General features: G+C 38.1%; 1 protein-coding gene across 3 annotated transcripts in view; it reads right to left on the bottom strand.

The window, feature by feature from the left end:
• SUSD1 (sushi domain containing 1) overlaps window positions 1-15,296 on the bottom strand; it is a 43,368-nt gene that overhangs the window by 13,083 nt on the left and 14,989 nt on the right. For all 3 annotated transcript variants that reach the window (XM_062513364.1, XM_062513362.1, XM_062513363.1), the window contains 4 exons: window positions 14,075-14,169; window positions 12,299-12,488; window positions 11,213-11,307; window positions 9,950-10,136 (listed from right to left, as the gene is read on the bottom strand). In XM_062513364.1, the coding sequence (XP_062369348.1) occupies window positions 9,950-10,136; window positions 11,213-11,307; window positions 12,299-12,488; window positions 14,075-14,169 (567 nt within the window). The remainder of the gene's footprint in view (window positions 1-9,949; window positions 10,137-11,212; window positions 11,308-12,298; window positions 12,489-14,074; window positions 14,170-15,296) is intronic.

Here is a 15,296-nt window from a genome sequence, read left to right as displayed (position 1 = left end):
CATCATGTTGAAAGCAGAAGTACTGGTGTGCAGGAAGGATGTTAGAGGTTAGTAGTACTATCATTTTTTTAACAATCATAGTGCAAAATCCCACTATGTACAGATGAATTTTTCTGCTCAATATTAGAAATACAGAGTCTTTACACAAGGAGAATTCAACCACCCTAACAGCTGTTGCTTTTCAAAACCGGGATTAAATTCACCAGTATAAAATACAAGGTGATACACCTGGGCATCTAACAAAAATTTATGCTAAATATTCTAATTTCCTTTGAATAGTAGGAATGGCATATTAGTACATCTCAGAATGACTGCTAGGAACCAACAGGAAAGAAAAAAATCCAAAAGATTGCTCTAAAAGGCATAAGAAACAGGCTTATGTAATACTTGAATAGTACCACCCAAGGTACACAAAACCATTCCATGGTGCCTGAAGTTCAATCATCAGTGCAACAGAGCTACGGGAAACCAGTTCACAGGATACAAGGAAGAGATGGATAAAGAAATCCTCTTATATGAGACAAACAAAATCTTGGTTTTTTAACATATGAAGAGGAATATGAAAGCTTGTATGATCTCTGCTTTAAATGAAACTTGTGAGGGGATACAATTTTAGCATGGTGTGCCCAAAATAAGGCTAACAGTTTTGGCCACACAAGCTTCCCTAGCAAGAAAAAACTCTACCCCCTGACAAAAATCATCCTCAGAAGAGCCCCCTGAAAGCTTATCTACACAAATAAATTGCTTTGGTAGTTCCCTTTACCAGGTTATCTGCAAATCCAGGCTATGGTGAAGTAACGAGCTATGAATGTTTAGGATTGAAATTAGAGTAAGATTTATACAGTGGTCTACAGCTTCCTCCCCAGGGAAAGCAGAGGGGCAGGCACTGACCTCTTCTCTGGGGTGACCAGTGAGAGGACCCAAGGGAATGGTCTGGATTTGTATCAGGGGAGGTTTATGCTGGCTATCAGGAAAAGGTTCTTCACCCAGAAGGTGAAGGCACTGAAACAGGCTTCCCAGGAAAGTGGTCATAGCCCCAGCCTGAAACAGCTCAAGGAGGATTTGGACAGTGCTCTCAGGCACATGGTATGACTTCTGCAGATGTCCTGTGCAGGTCCAGGAGTTGGACTTTGATGTTCCACCTGGGTCCCTTCTCAGCATATTCTATGGTTCTCTGAAAGGCATTGCTCTTAAAAGGACTTGTCTCTAGTAGAGACAGGGCAGAAAACCTTTTCTGAGAGTTTTCCGAGTTAATGAAACATACTGCATGGCTGCTTGCAAGAACAGGAAATGGTCTTTGCTTCTGATCTTTTAAATACATCTGCAGCTGCAGATACTTTGAAAGGTACTGGCAGAATTCATACCTGAACAAAATGAATGAACAAATAATACTTGACAGACAATCTTTAGACTCTTTGCATATTGCAAAATCAAGCAAACATTAATTAAGAGACAGAAATTATCCCTTAATTTCAGTGGTTCCTTAGCCCATACACTGTCAATAGGCAGAGTGACAGGAAAATATATCTCTCAAGGTGGTTTTATCTGGTATACTCCTTCTGTCTTCCTTTCCTTTGGCATTCAGTATGAACTCAAGAAACTACTATTAATTTCTCTTAAGTATTTTTCAATTTCTAAGAAAAACTTGGGAATTTCTTCTCTAATGCCAGCCAGAATGTGCATTGAATGCAATGGTTTTGCACTGTTTTTACAGATAAACAGCACAAGAGGAAATAGATGTGGACTCAGATGACAAGAAGATGCTGACTAAGGTCAGAACAATTGATTTTTCTACGTTCTATAATCTGACAGGAAAATACAAATCATGAAAATAAGTAGCCATCCAGAACTGACAGCCCTTACTAAATGGGTAAAAGAGAGAAAAATTTGAAAAAGCACATAATGCTGTCAAAGAATGGAGTCTTTTGCTATGTTTTGCTATGTTTCTAGTAAAAAATACTAGTTATTAAAAATATCAAGCACACGGAAGAAACTCTACTTGCTTTAATCAAAAGAGTGAACTGTTTCTAGCAATGTGAAGGAGCAATAATAATAATTATATAATTGAAAGGAGTAGCTTAATTTTTGCTTTGGTGATCAAAAAAAACCCTGAAGGAATTATTCCATATGCAGTATTTGCCCACTCTGACTTTCTTTGCTAGAAGTAAAGCACTTAAAAATATAACTTAAAAAAAAAAAAGTCTCCTGGGAGGTCATAATTATTACCAGATTCTAAAATCCACATGTTAAAAACACTGTCTTAACACCATACAGAACAGTTGGAGGGAAAAGGGGAATACTACAGAGAAGTAAGGACTTAACACTAGGTGAGTTGTGTGAAGATATCAAGATCCTTCATTCTGTCCAGTGGCTGTTAGCACCTTGCCTTTCTTAATGAATTAATTTTTTTAAGTCTTCACCACCAGAACAAACTAAGATATCTGTAGCAACACCAGGAAAGCAAAGAAGAGCATACAAGAAGTGAAAGTATATCCAGAGATTGTCCCACTGTAGGCACTTCCTTTTCATAGCAGTCTTATGTTAGTAACACTTGAACGTTTCTTGTAAAGGCTAATTTTCTACAATAAGAATCCTTCTACTGATTTTCTCTGAACCTGAAGGCAAGCTGCAGGGAAGAAAGTACATGCCAGGAAGTGCTTCCTGCTGCAGCAACACTGAGAATCATCACATGCCTCAATGCTGAAGCTAAAGCCTGCTTGGTTTTACACTGTAAGGGCAACAACAAAGCTTTAAAAACAATAGTGGACTTAAACAACAAAGTCAAAAATCACATGGCGACTCTTCACCAAACTTGACAGTTTGAAGAAGTCACATCAAAGACTCCTCTTAAGGCCAGGTTTTAAATAAAACTGCTCTGTTTAGTGAAACAAGATCATTTGCATGATATTCATTTCCTGCAAACAAAGGCTTTCTTTCCTGTATAACTTAGGCTGAAGTTACAAGATGCTTATATAGCTTGAGTTATAAGGTATTTGGTTATAATATAACCCAATTTATCTATATAACTGAATATCAATATAACCTGAATCACAACTTTCTATACTTATATTACCTGAATCATTGCTTTTTATACCCTATCATGTTATATTGTATAATCTGATATATTGATATAAGGTTTATACAATAACATAATACAATACAATAACTTTTATGCAATGTAATGGCTAGTATATAGTTAACTAGCTGCTTAATGAATAGACAAAAGAAAAAATCTCACCAGATGGATAGCATTAGAGGTAGATAAATATAATACTAATGAGAAATTGGCAAATATAAAGCAAATTAGCCACAAAATAAAGAATTTAGGCTGGTTAGGGCCAGACAGACCAAGGAACCCTGTAACCACACATGGTCTGAAGACAAAATTTAAAAGTTCAGATGTGAAGAAGACCTTGGAAGCCTGAATGAAAAACCTGTGACAACCCCCAGATTGGGGAGGCACAAGCCCAGTGCAAAAGAACTATTTATAACCATGAGATCTTACAATGTAAACTAGTTCTGGTGCATATATGATGATGTTACAGTGACACAATAGCACTAAGCAACACTTACTGCATAAATATATCACTTGGCTAAGGGTGAGTTAGGTGGAGACAGTCCCCTCACCACCAGTGCTGCAATACACAAATACCTGCTCTATAGACACTGGTCTATGGGGATTTATTCCCAGCCTATCTTTTTGGGTAGCACATAGTTATTTGAGGGCTCTATGTCCAAAAGGTTTTTGCTGAATTTTAAAACAAGGAAGTAAAAAAAAAAAACAAAACTGTTGCAAAAGTAAAACTAAAATAAGGTGAAAGCATTAATACAATAGAAAGCATTGTTTACGGTTTGCATTACTCTTTGAAGATTAATTAACTTTTCTGTACATATTTAAATATATTTGCTCTACCACAGAGTGAGATTTTTCAGTTAGAGAGAAGCATTATGTAAAGAGTGGGAAAGAAGGAGAATAAATAAATCAAGACCACATCTACGAAAAAAATAAATTAGGATCTTCTTTAAAGACCGGTCATTTCTGGAAATCCCACTCATGTGATTCCCTTAGCTGACTGTGGCCTTTGTTCTGCTGCTCTGTGGCTGAACATCACACCATGCTGCCATCCCCACAAGGTCTGAGGGCAGCAGGACGGGCCGTGCCCAGGAGCCATCACACCATGCTGCCATCCCCACAAGGTCTGAGGGCAGCAGGACGGGCCGTGCCCAGGAGCCATCACACCATGCTGCCATCCCCACAAGGTCTGAGGGCAGCAGGACGGGCTGTGCCCAGGAGCCATCACACCATGCTGCCATCCCCACAAGGTCTGAGGGCAGCAGGACGGGCCGTGCCCAGGAGCCGTGCTCGCTGTCACCAGCCAGGCCCAGCTCTGCCTGCAGCCATGTGCCGGCCTGCTGTGGGCCCAGCTCCTGGGCTGCAGCCTGAGCTCTGCTGCACAAACGGGCCTTTCTTTCCCTCTGGGACAGCACCGCCCACGGCCAGCGTGTCTTTGAAGTGAAACGTCCTAGGAAAGAAGGAGAGACAGATGAAAGCAGGGAGATGTGCTTTCGGGGCCTCTCGGTCTCCTCCGTGCCAGCAAAGTGATCTGCCAAGCCGCTCTCACCCTGCGAGTGCAGCTCACAGCCACACAACACTCAGGGAGACAGCTTGTGCCCCATCGGGTGTTTCCTGTGTCACAGCAGGGTCTGAAGAGACCCCCATTCCAGCTGCAGAGCACCTCTGGGCCAGGAACTCCACCTTTAGAACTAAATTAGCTGCATCTTCCTGCTTCTCGTACGGATCGTTTCTAGGCTGCGTTATGGCTGCCTGACGCTGCTGCCACAAGTGTAGGTGAGCCAGGGTTATCCCTGTCTCCCAGCTCACGCCTACCTGAACATTTCTATGGTTTGTCATCTGCTCCGGTCCTTCCTGCAGCACCTTTCCCTTGTGATCTCTAGCAACTAAATGAGGTTTGTTGAGTGCTCACATCTGCTGTTCTGCAGAGCCAGGGGAAGGTGTTCAGGGTCTGGCAGCAGAACGGGAGCTTGGTGCTGTTGGCTCAGGGTGTTTGCATTAGGGGCCTGCCTGGTTATTCCATAAGAGGGGAACTGATATGACAGCCTCCAAACCCAAGTGAAAAAGGTCTGGTCTGGGACCCTGCAAACAGCCACTGCTGCTCTTGCCCCACTTCCTAAGCCACTGCCAGGACCTTGCGTGGGTAAGCAGAGGGGTGCAGCACTGTGCTGGACTCTCAGGGCGAGCACCCAGGCTTACAGTGACACACACTTTCTACCTCCCCTGCCTGTGCTCAGCATTCTGCAGCTCTCCCTTCCTCCTGGACCTTGGCCAAGGCAGCAGTCCTTTGCATGACTTGGAGCTGCTTAAATGGGACATGTGGTAGAGGAGACTGGACTATGCTCATATGCACCATGATCAAGGCACTTAACAGTACCTGGCCATGGGAGAGGAGGGAAATTTGGTCAGAAAAATCAGCAAAGTGCTTTCAGTGCTTTCAACTAGAAGGCTTGACAGAAGACAGCATGTTTTCTTTTGCTTGTTTCTCTTCTGTGAGCAATCTACCCAAAGCAAACAATATGGAAATCAGAGTTTTACTCCTCTTGCAAAGCATTGTCTGTAAGCCATACACTGTGTCACGGATATCAATTGCTTTGTAAAGAGAATAAGAGAAATTATCTCAATGTTCAGATATTCAGTTTCATAGATACTTATGAAAAATTCTTACTATGGAGAAGTTCAGAAAAATGATAGTGGTGTTCATATTAATTATCACACATTTAAATAGTCTCTGTACAAAAATACAAAGTGCATGCATATGCATGAAATTGTTTACATGACTGGCAGCTAATTTCCCTCTACATTAAAAACAAAAAGTAATTATGCTCCTGTTTTCATCACTTCTCTTTCCCCATTACATAAATCAGAAACTCAATTTTTGGTAATTCTCCTGCTCTGATGCTGCACACTTTACCGGACAGTTTCTCTGGAGGTACAAGATATGGTCTCAGAGTAAGAGCTGTCAGATCACCACACCTCCAAGAGTCTTTCACTTCCTCACTGGAAAGTAGATTTTGGGTTTTCCCTCCTTTTCCAGACCTCAAAAAACTCCCTTTATGAAAGAATGAATGTAAATTTTTTCCATCCTTCAACAGTTCAGAACAATAATCTATCTTTTTTATGTGTGTCTACATTCATAGGCAGAAGAACAAATTAGATATCACAATCTGATCTGTAATGTCATACATTTTCCAAACACCAATACAAAGGAGCAGGGCTCTAGAATATTATACTTAATATGTGATGGAATACATTTTTCTTATTCAAGTCACTTTCTAGAGTCTCTGCTTCTCTGAGTCTACTTTCTCACTCATGTGTTCATATGAAGACAGAGATGGGACACACGAGTACATGGCCTGCAGGTAAATCCTGGGCTAAACCAAAAAAAATGGCAGCTGAGAAACATAGGAAGTACTACAATTATCTGAGGTACACAGACTCAAGGACAAGCCTACTCAACCCCCCTGGAAAGTACAGGTACAAATATGTAAGGAATTGCAGCATGTGTGAATAGTATGCCTTGAACAAACTCAAAATTCAGCTTGATTCCAGGCAGAAAATCAAGAAGAGAAAAAGCAATGAGAAATCATAATTGAACCTGATATTAATTATTTTACAACAAGGAAATGTAATCAGTAACTCAGGCACAAAAGATCTATTTCTAGTGTCCAGAAACACTTCTGTCTTACTATATCTTAAGTCATAGTGGTCTGCTCTAACCAAAAAAATAAAAAAAGCTAACCGAACTCTGTAAACACATAGGCACCCATGAACTCCCCAAACAGCAGAGTTTTCATAAGCTACCCAAAGCAAAGCTAAAAAAAATTCAAATATCAATAGAATTTTAATGTGGTTCAACTGAAAAACTTAACTCTTATTCAGAACATTAACAATGAAAGTAAAATAGAGCTAGCTCCTTATTTATTAATCTTTTTAAAACCCTTGAAAAAAATGGCTACAAAGTTCAATTATCTTAAATTCATAGGTAAAAACAGGTAGTGAAATCAAGAAAAAAATCCTCCCCCGAGCATGCCTTAATAAAGGATATTTCAAAAGGAAAATGAACAGAGCCCCGTGTAAGTAGTATAACCACAAGTATGCACCACAATACACTCCTTTCCATCTCTGAAAAGGAACATGGGATTCTTTGCTTCAAAGACAATATTGCTATCATATTTTTACAGCTACAATATACTAACTGCCTAATAATTTTTGATAATTGACTCAGTTTCCTATTTCCAGTAGACAAGTAGTGAGAGTTTCTTTAAAATAAGTTAACACAACATAAAAGACTGTTCAACATGCCTGTTACAGTGATCCATGAGCCACCTGCTGGACTGTATTTACCATCCATAAGATGACGGTCAAAACCAATTTTGTTCTCCGCACTGAACTATTTTTTTAAAGGATGCTACTTGCCAGGGAGAAAACAGGCTTTTAAGTCCAAGTTATTTGCTTTATTCTTTACAAATAATATGGATATGACATATCCTCATTCAGAATTAATATGGACATAGATATAGATATAGATATTCGGGATACAGAAATAACTTTCATAACATGCATTCATAAATCTGTTTTTTTTAAAAAAAATACCCAAACTTACTGCTAGCATTTACATACTCATTGTATTTTGCAACAGGCTAAAAATTTCTACAGTCACTATCCTTGTCAGGAAATTAGGTCCAAAAGGCAGTGATCATCCACTTATCTGCAACATGTCTCTTCAAACTATTCATAATTCCACAGTTAAGGTTTTCCAAACTCTCAAAATGTAGAAAGTTTGTAAAAGCCAAGGAGACACAATGTCTGTATTTGCCCCCAGCTGTGGAAACAGACAAACTGATCATGTGCCTCTTAAAGGATGGCATATGAAACCTTAAACAGCCCATAAGAACATAATCAGTAAAACAGTTTATATAGTCTCAGTTTCCCTAGAACTACTGTGCTTAAGGCATAGCTTGCATTTTCATAGTACCATTTAGCTAGAAAACCCCCAGAGCTAATAAAGCCACTTTTCAGAATTAATTTGGTAGATAAATTGAGATCATTCCATCCACCATAGAAAATACATTCACGATTACAAAATAACTGGAGAAATGAAGATGAAAATTATACACTTACTCTTAAATTATAGTTTTATATAAATTAAATTGCTTGCATAGGTAATGCAATTCCAAGACATAAGACACAGAAGTCAAAGCAGCACTGTCAGAAGAATTATTTCAGTTGGATCCTTTTAATCTTAGATGAGATAACTACACAATTAATCTCATTAAAATTCCATTATTTGGCAAGTTTTACAGCAATATCATTATTGGCTTTTTAATTTTCTGAAATTTCTGCAAAAAACTTCAAAGATAAGTACTTGAATCTTTTTTTCAATGCAAGTAAAAAAAAAGAAGTGTTTGCACATCAAGTTTTAGATAAAGATTCCGAATATGACAGAGCAACACCTAACTTTTATTGCTTATTGAATAAGATAACTACCAGGTATAAATGGGCTTGTGTAGTAAAATCTTCTTTCAAAGTGGAAATAACCTAACTTTTACACAAAGACCTTTCCTGGGGCTATGCATGTGCATTTGTTAAGCACTAACTCAGCAGAGAGGAAAATATGCCAGCTGCCAAGACACAAATACCATTTCACACAGCACCTGCTGTGAAGTGTTCTCCAGAACTCTGCTGAGCAGTGACCTGATACAATCCTTCAGAATTGAAGAAATACCACAGGATGACACAGTAAAAAGCTTTTCATTTTCTCTGAGTATATATTAAAAAATTACCTCTATCAACAAAATTCTGAGGTATCTTACTAGCTTTTTTTACAAAAACACAGGTACTCAAGAACTCATGGGCACTACATTTGAGTGGCAATTAGGGAACTTGTGAAAAGGAATTACCAAATAATTATTGTAACTTCATTAGAAAAAAAAAAGGAAACAAACAGGTCATTGTATATCTCCAACAGCAACTTTAAGAAACTAGAGATGTTTTGCCTTTCATGAAGCTTAAAACCATCATATTTACTATTGAAAATATAGCAATACTATCAATTTCAAAAAACAAATCTCCAGCTCTTCCTAAGCAGTCAGAAGAGTATTGATTCCATCTAGTGGCTGAACAGAGTTACAGACTCTAAGAGAGCTTTCGTATTTCTTACCTATTGTAATTTGTGCCCTTGACAGGAAGAGTGATACCATCATCAAACACTGCACTGCACTGCACCTAATACAGAGTCTGACAGTACAGGGATGGTGAAAACTGTTCCAAACAAAACAAGACCTGTAAGAAGTTTCTCATCAGGGCATTTTAGTGACATGCATCTTGCTAAATTGTGAAGCCCAGGCTCTTCCTTCAGAAGCTTATTTCCTCAAATGCCTTTCATGTTTCATTCTCTGCCAATTAGAGGCAAAAGCATCTGTATGAGGTACTTGTAGATTCCCACACTCTACTTTGGATTCTTGCAGATTTTAGTGGTATCTGTTTCTGTTGCCACAAATACCCATATGAAGTGCAGTTGAGCTATTAACTCTACTCTGGAGAGAACTTTTTCTTAGAAAATTACTTGGCCTCTAACAGGGTGGGGAATTTAACTCAGCTGTCCTAGATACCAGTTTTGTGTCCAACCCACCAAACTATCTTTTCCCTGATGTGCCAAAATGACACAATAACAGCCTGCACCTCAATTTCTCTCCCCCTTCTGCCTCTGAACTCTACAAAATCCATGAAAACAAACAATGGACAATTTTGAGCAAAGAAAGAATACTTTGATAACCCAGCACACAACACTGAGATAAATAATGCAGATTCAGTTGAGTCTCTTTCACCCACTAGGGACTTTTGTAAATATATAAAATAAATGGCAAGACTTACCTGTAATTTGTGTTGTCATAGAAACAAGATGTGAAAAATTCAAAGCTACCATGGAAATATTAATAGAGTAATTGGTGCCTGGTTGCAAATCCAAACAAACTTCAGGAGCTTGCTTGTGCGTGGAAAGTTCAAAAGTCATTTCATGAGAGAAGTTCTTCTGGTACCAACGCTGGCCTTGGATGTGAAACTGTAACCAAGCAATCACAGTGTGAAAATTGAAATGTTATAATACATTACTTGCATTACTTGCATGCATCTCATACTCTTAATTAGAAGAAGCAGCAGAAGAGAGCACTGCATATGATGTGTCAAAACTGTCGGCATTGACAGTTACTCAAATTCCAGTGCTTCCAAAATTTGATCTGTCTTGATCAGATCTAACATTTTCCTGGTTCTTTCACTTCTCCTAGTCTATCTTCTTTTTTATTAATTTCCCCTAGACCATATTTCCTGCTAACATATTGACTTCCAGTAACAGTTGACTTTCATTGAAGTATACCCTCTTGCTGAATTATAAAAGTTAGCTCTCATGGACACCTCTCCAGTTTCACCCTGAGGATCAAGACAAAATCAAGTTATTTTGTCACATGTCAAAATGCCAACTACACTCTGGGATCTGTCTACAGACACCTCTATTTGCAGGGAAATCTTCAGTATCATGCATTCTTATTTTTGTTTCAGTAGGACTTTGTGTTTTATTGCTGATGACTGAAATGATCATGAAATGATCACTAATTTAAGGCCTCTCCTGATTAAATGATTTCTCTGTTAATAAAAACTAAAATGCTTGCTGGATATTAATTGTACATAAATTTTCCTTTAAATAGATCCTATGCCTTCAGATACTTCCTTAGTGCCTCCTGGCAAAGGGAAATTTGAGACAACAGCAGATGGTCAAGAGTCCCGGCAGAAGTAGTTAATGCAGAAATTCCCCACTGGGATAAGGGCAGACTGAAGGCATATCACAAAGCAAAGAGAACTGACTCAGTGGAACTGGAGTTGTGTGAGTTGTCTGCCTGAACATGGCAAACTTGAAACTACAGATAAGGAGAGCAAATTAAGAGTTAAATATGGGAAAAATAAGCAAGAAACAGGGGACTACAAGACAGCATGGTCTTTCTTTGGCTGCTATGCAAAATTATTCTTTGGGGTTTTATGAAACATTATTATAATAATGAGGAACACTGCTAGAAGAGAGTGAAAAACTATGTTTTTGATTGATAAAAATTGCTTTCTAGATTCAAAATGTAGATTGCCACTTACTGAGTATCTGTCTTCCACATCAGTTCCCCTGACATTTCTCCTCCATTTCAAGCAGGTATCATTAAAAATTAATACATTATTGAAAGCTTCCTTTACTGTAGAGACAATTAAAAAAGAGATCAACTTATTTTAAAAACTTTACCAACTTCAACCTAATTGAATATGAGCAGCTGAGAATAATTTTTTTTAAAAAGTTTTGAATTTCATTCTCTTCTGAGACAGAAAGGTAGGTTATCATCTCTTTTTGAATGAACAAACAAGATAAAAAAAGCATGATCATTTTTCAGAGAAAACAGCTTTTGGAAAAACCCAAGCATGCTATTCAGGAAATCCAATACACAATATACTTGTCCAGGCCTAGAAGGTTATAACAACAGAAAGATCAAGCGTTTCAGGCCTCATGATGTAAATAAAATGATCACAGAACAATTTGTCATAATTGATGCCCTCCAGGAAAAACCATGTGAACAAAAGTATTTTCATGGATGCCAAAAGCAATTATTTCTCAAGGTCTGTCTCACCAGAATTTGTATGTCAGAAGGCAAGCCTGAATTCTCCGTGACTAAAATACTACAGAAATACACTGCTAAAACATGACTTCTGTAAAATTACTGGTAACTGCCAGAACCCTGTTAATCACTGTTAAACATAGGAACATTGTCTGTTGCTCATACCACTTAGATTAGTATCAAATAGCCAAACAACAGGGAATTCTCCTACAGGCAGAGAATCACATTTCAAGACAAAAAATGGAAACTAGAAAGCACTGTACTATGGACCAAAAATTCTTTACCAATCCTGCCTCAGCCAGAAGGCAAGCCCTGAAAAAGCAAATTTGCCAACTCTTTCTGAAGGGCTCTTGCTGCCACTGTCCTCCTTGCTCATAGTGTCAATGGCCAAGTGAGCAGAAAGAAAAACATCTTGCAGAAAAAGAGGATGCTGACAGTGGCTACATGCACGTAGTCAACATAAAGAATTATGAAGTCTAGGAAACAGACCCTTTTCCTGTCTGTTGGACTCAAAACAGTGAACACTGCAGCACAATAAGTTCTTTTATAAGCACATATAATGCAAAACACAACATACCCTTTGTTTGAATTGCTAGTGTAACTGAGACAGTGACGTTTGTGGAAGAAATGGTAGTTATATTCACCACGTAGTTACTTCCAGAGTTCAGATCTAAACACACCTTTGGATCATCTTCACTAGTACTGATGTTAAATGTCACATCTTCTGAGAATATCTTCTCATCCAATCTTTGGCCCAGTATATGAAACTATTGAAACAAAGACAATAGTGAAACTCGTTGTGGCTCTCCAAAATTCAGAATATATCTTATTTAATCCTACCGTTTTTAAGGGAACACAGGATTACATCTGGTTCAGAGTATCAGTTCAAGAAAAATATATAAGGTTTTGACTAGCCACAAGATGTCTTAATAAACTGGATCTTTATTTCTTCTGGCTGTTAAAATTCATATTTTTTCATATATTTCTACAACAGGTAGAAGGAATCTGATCCAATCTATTAGGAACCTAATCTATTGTGGACCCTACAAAGATCTCCAGATCAAATAGTGAGGTGTAAGCAAATACTATTTCTTGTTTACAGCACACAGATAGAAACTACATGTACTCGTTACTTTCTTTCCCTTTTGTTTGTTTTCCCCCTTGCCCCACAGAAGCAGTAGTGAGATGGAATGCCAAACAGTAAAAAACAAGCTTGTCTAAGATTGTCCTGGTGTAGTGCAAAAGAAATCTGTTGTTTGTATGACATGAGGGACAAACAAAGCTCACCTTCTCTGGATATTCTGGAGTGTCTTTCAGATAGCTGAATTCAGGAAAAGCATGTGCACAGAGTACATTATACCAGAGATCCACAGCTTGCCAGTTACCACTGGCTACATAAAACCAGTTTTGACGTGTTAGGGGAACTGGGAAGCTGTGTTTTCCTTCTCAGCGGTGCTCAATAAAAGTATACAAACTAAAAATACTTTGGTTATAACACAGGAGGAGAAAGATGGGTTGTTTTCCAAAATTATTACCCAACTTAGAAATGTTTTCTATATTAATGTACTTACCCTGGATACCCTAAATAGTCCCTTTTATTTTTTTCCTTACTTGTATATATATACTAAAAAAAGGGGGAAATCCAAACACAAACAACACACATACAAAAAAACTCCTTTCTTGGGATGTTATTGTGAAAACATGGGACTTCTTATCATGTTGTTTTGGCTTTCAATAACACTGACCAACCTATTTCTTTTGTTCCTAAGAATTTGTGCCTTGATTTTTATTCTAATGCTCATGTAAAAAAAAAAAAAAAAAAAAGAAAAAAAAAAGAGAGAGAGGAAGTAGTTCCAATGGTTGCTTTCAATTTCCAAGAAAAACATTTCTAAAATGTTCAGATATACATTAGTTGAACCTTTTGAGCAAGGCATACTATTTCAATATACCTTACATTTCTAAAACATGCTATATCCAGTGTCTGCAAGCGATGCACAGTACAGAGGTGCTTGCCAAAGATAGGGAGAGAGCCCAAGTTTTACAATATTTTCTGTGGCAATGTGAGCTTAAGCAGTCCAATGGAACTTCACTAAAACATAAACTTTTGCTGTAACTTCTTACAGATTCAAGCAGGCATTTAGGTGATTTACTGGAATGAGAGCCTGAAGCTTTAGGGCAGGAATTTTCTTCTTTCCTAATCCAGCCAGTCACCTCTAGGTTTCTAGGTGTTCCACTGAGAAGATCAAGACAAACTACCATATAAACAAAACCCACAAAACAAATATCCACTTATTCAGCAGCTTTAACAAGAACAAAGTCACTCCCAATCTCAAATACTTCCATTTTTACTTACTGTGTATGTTTCCTGCACTCCCAGTCTTCCGGTTTTCCTTTGCCACCTCACACATGTTTCATTGAATATGGATAAATTACTCAGTAATTCCTCCTCTGAGACCAGAAACATGAACACAGAAAGAAAATGTGCAAATCTTATGTTGGGAGCAATTGTTTATTTCTTACTTTTCCTGTGGCTGGGTCTTGGGTTTTTTTGGCTTTGTTTTGTTGTCCAAACAGGAAAAAAAACAAGGAAGGTAAATACATGTTAGGTAGAAAGCTTTCTCTTAACTGTGTTGGCTCCTAACTTAAAATAACAGCCTCCTGAAGAAGCACATCCTGAGCTAAAGTCTGTGAACTCCTTAAATATACAGCCAGCATTACATAAACTCACACAAGGAGCTTTTAAGAAAGGTTCTGTGTTAGATTAGAAAAGAGTTTATTTGTAGCTGAATGAATGTTTTGGGTCATTATTTACTTGAGTTGCTTTTTAAAAGGTGTTGACATTTTCTCTTGTTGTAGAATAAATAAATTTTAAAAACACAGCAGAACACTTTTCAAAACAAACACTAGACGAAAACAATGAAACCCACAGAACCAAGCCTGTAGGAAGTACAGTTTTAGCAACCAGAGATATATCCCTCAACACACCTGTTAATTTGCACACAAGAGCAGGCTTTCTTGGAGACAAAGCACAGCTATGAAGGTCAGCTCATTCACACTTTTTTCCACTTCTCTCACTGCTGTCATTAGACACAGCACAGTTGCTCTCACATGAAGAGATGACATTCTCACATAGCTGAGACAAAAGCTCCTTCTGGTCACAGCTCAGATCAACAGTGAACATACTCCTTTCCTTCACCAGCTGTTAAATTATCTTTCCTTTGTCCTTCTATCTTATTTTCTTACTACATTCACTACATGACCAAGGTCATACAAACCCAGCCTGATATAGATTCTAAGCTGAAAAACACTTACTAGCTGCTGAAAAATCGGAAGGTATTTATAGGACAGCATTGGTAGATACTTCAGGGAATATTTACAAAATAGTTGGTGTATTGTTCTCCTGTAAAAGCAAGCACAGGTCAGGGCACTCCTCTGTATATAAACTTCATTACCATCCCACAGGATCCCCTTGTAGCATGCAGTCATCAAGCTCAGACTAAATCAGTACATTAAGAGTATCTAGAATTTAATACTTAGACAGGTGTTTAGAACTGCAATTTAACTATTAATATATT

The sequence above is a fragment of the Cinclus cinclus genome, chromosome Z (assembly GCF_963662255.1).
Source record: "Cinclus cinclus chromosome Z, bCinCin1.1, whole genome shotgun sequence".
In the NCBI taxonomy this organism is placed as follows: Eukaryota; Metazoa; Chordata; class Aves; order Passeriformes; family Cinclidae; genus Cinclus; species Cinclus cinclus.
The sequence above is the reverse complement of the archived record's forward strand: the minus strand, read 5'-3'. Positions and strand labels throughout refer to the sequence as shown.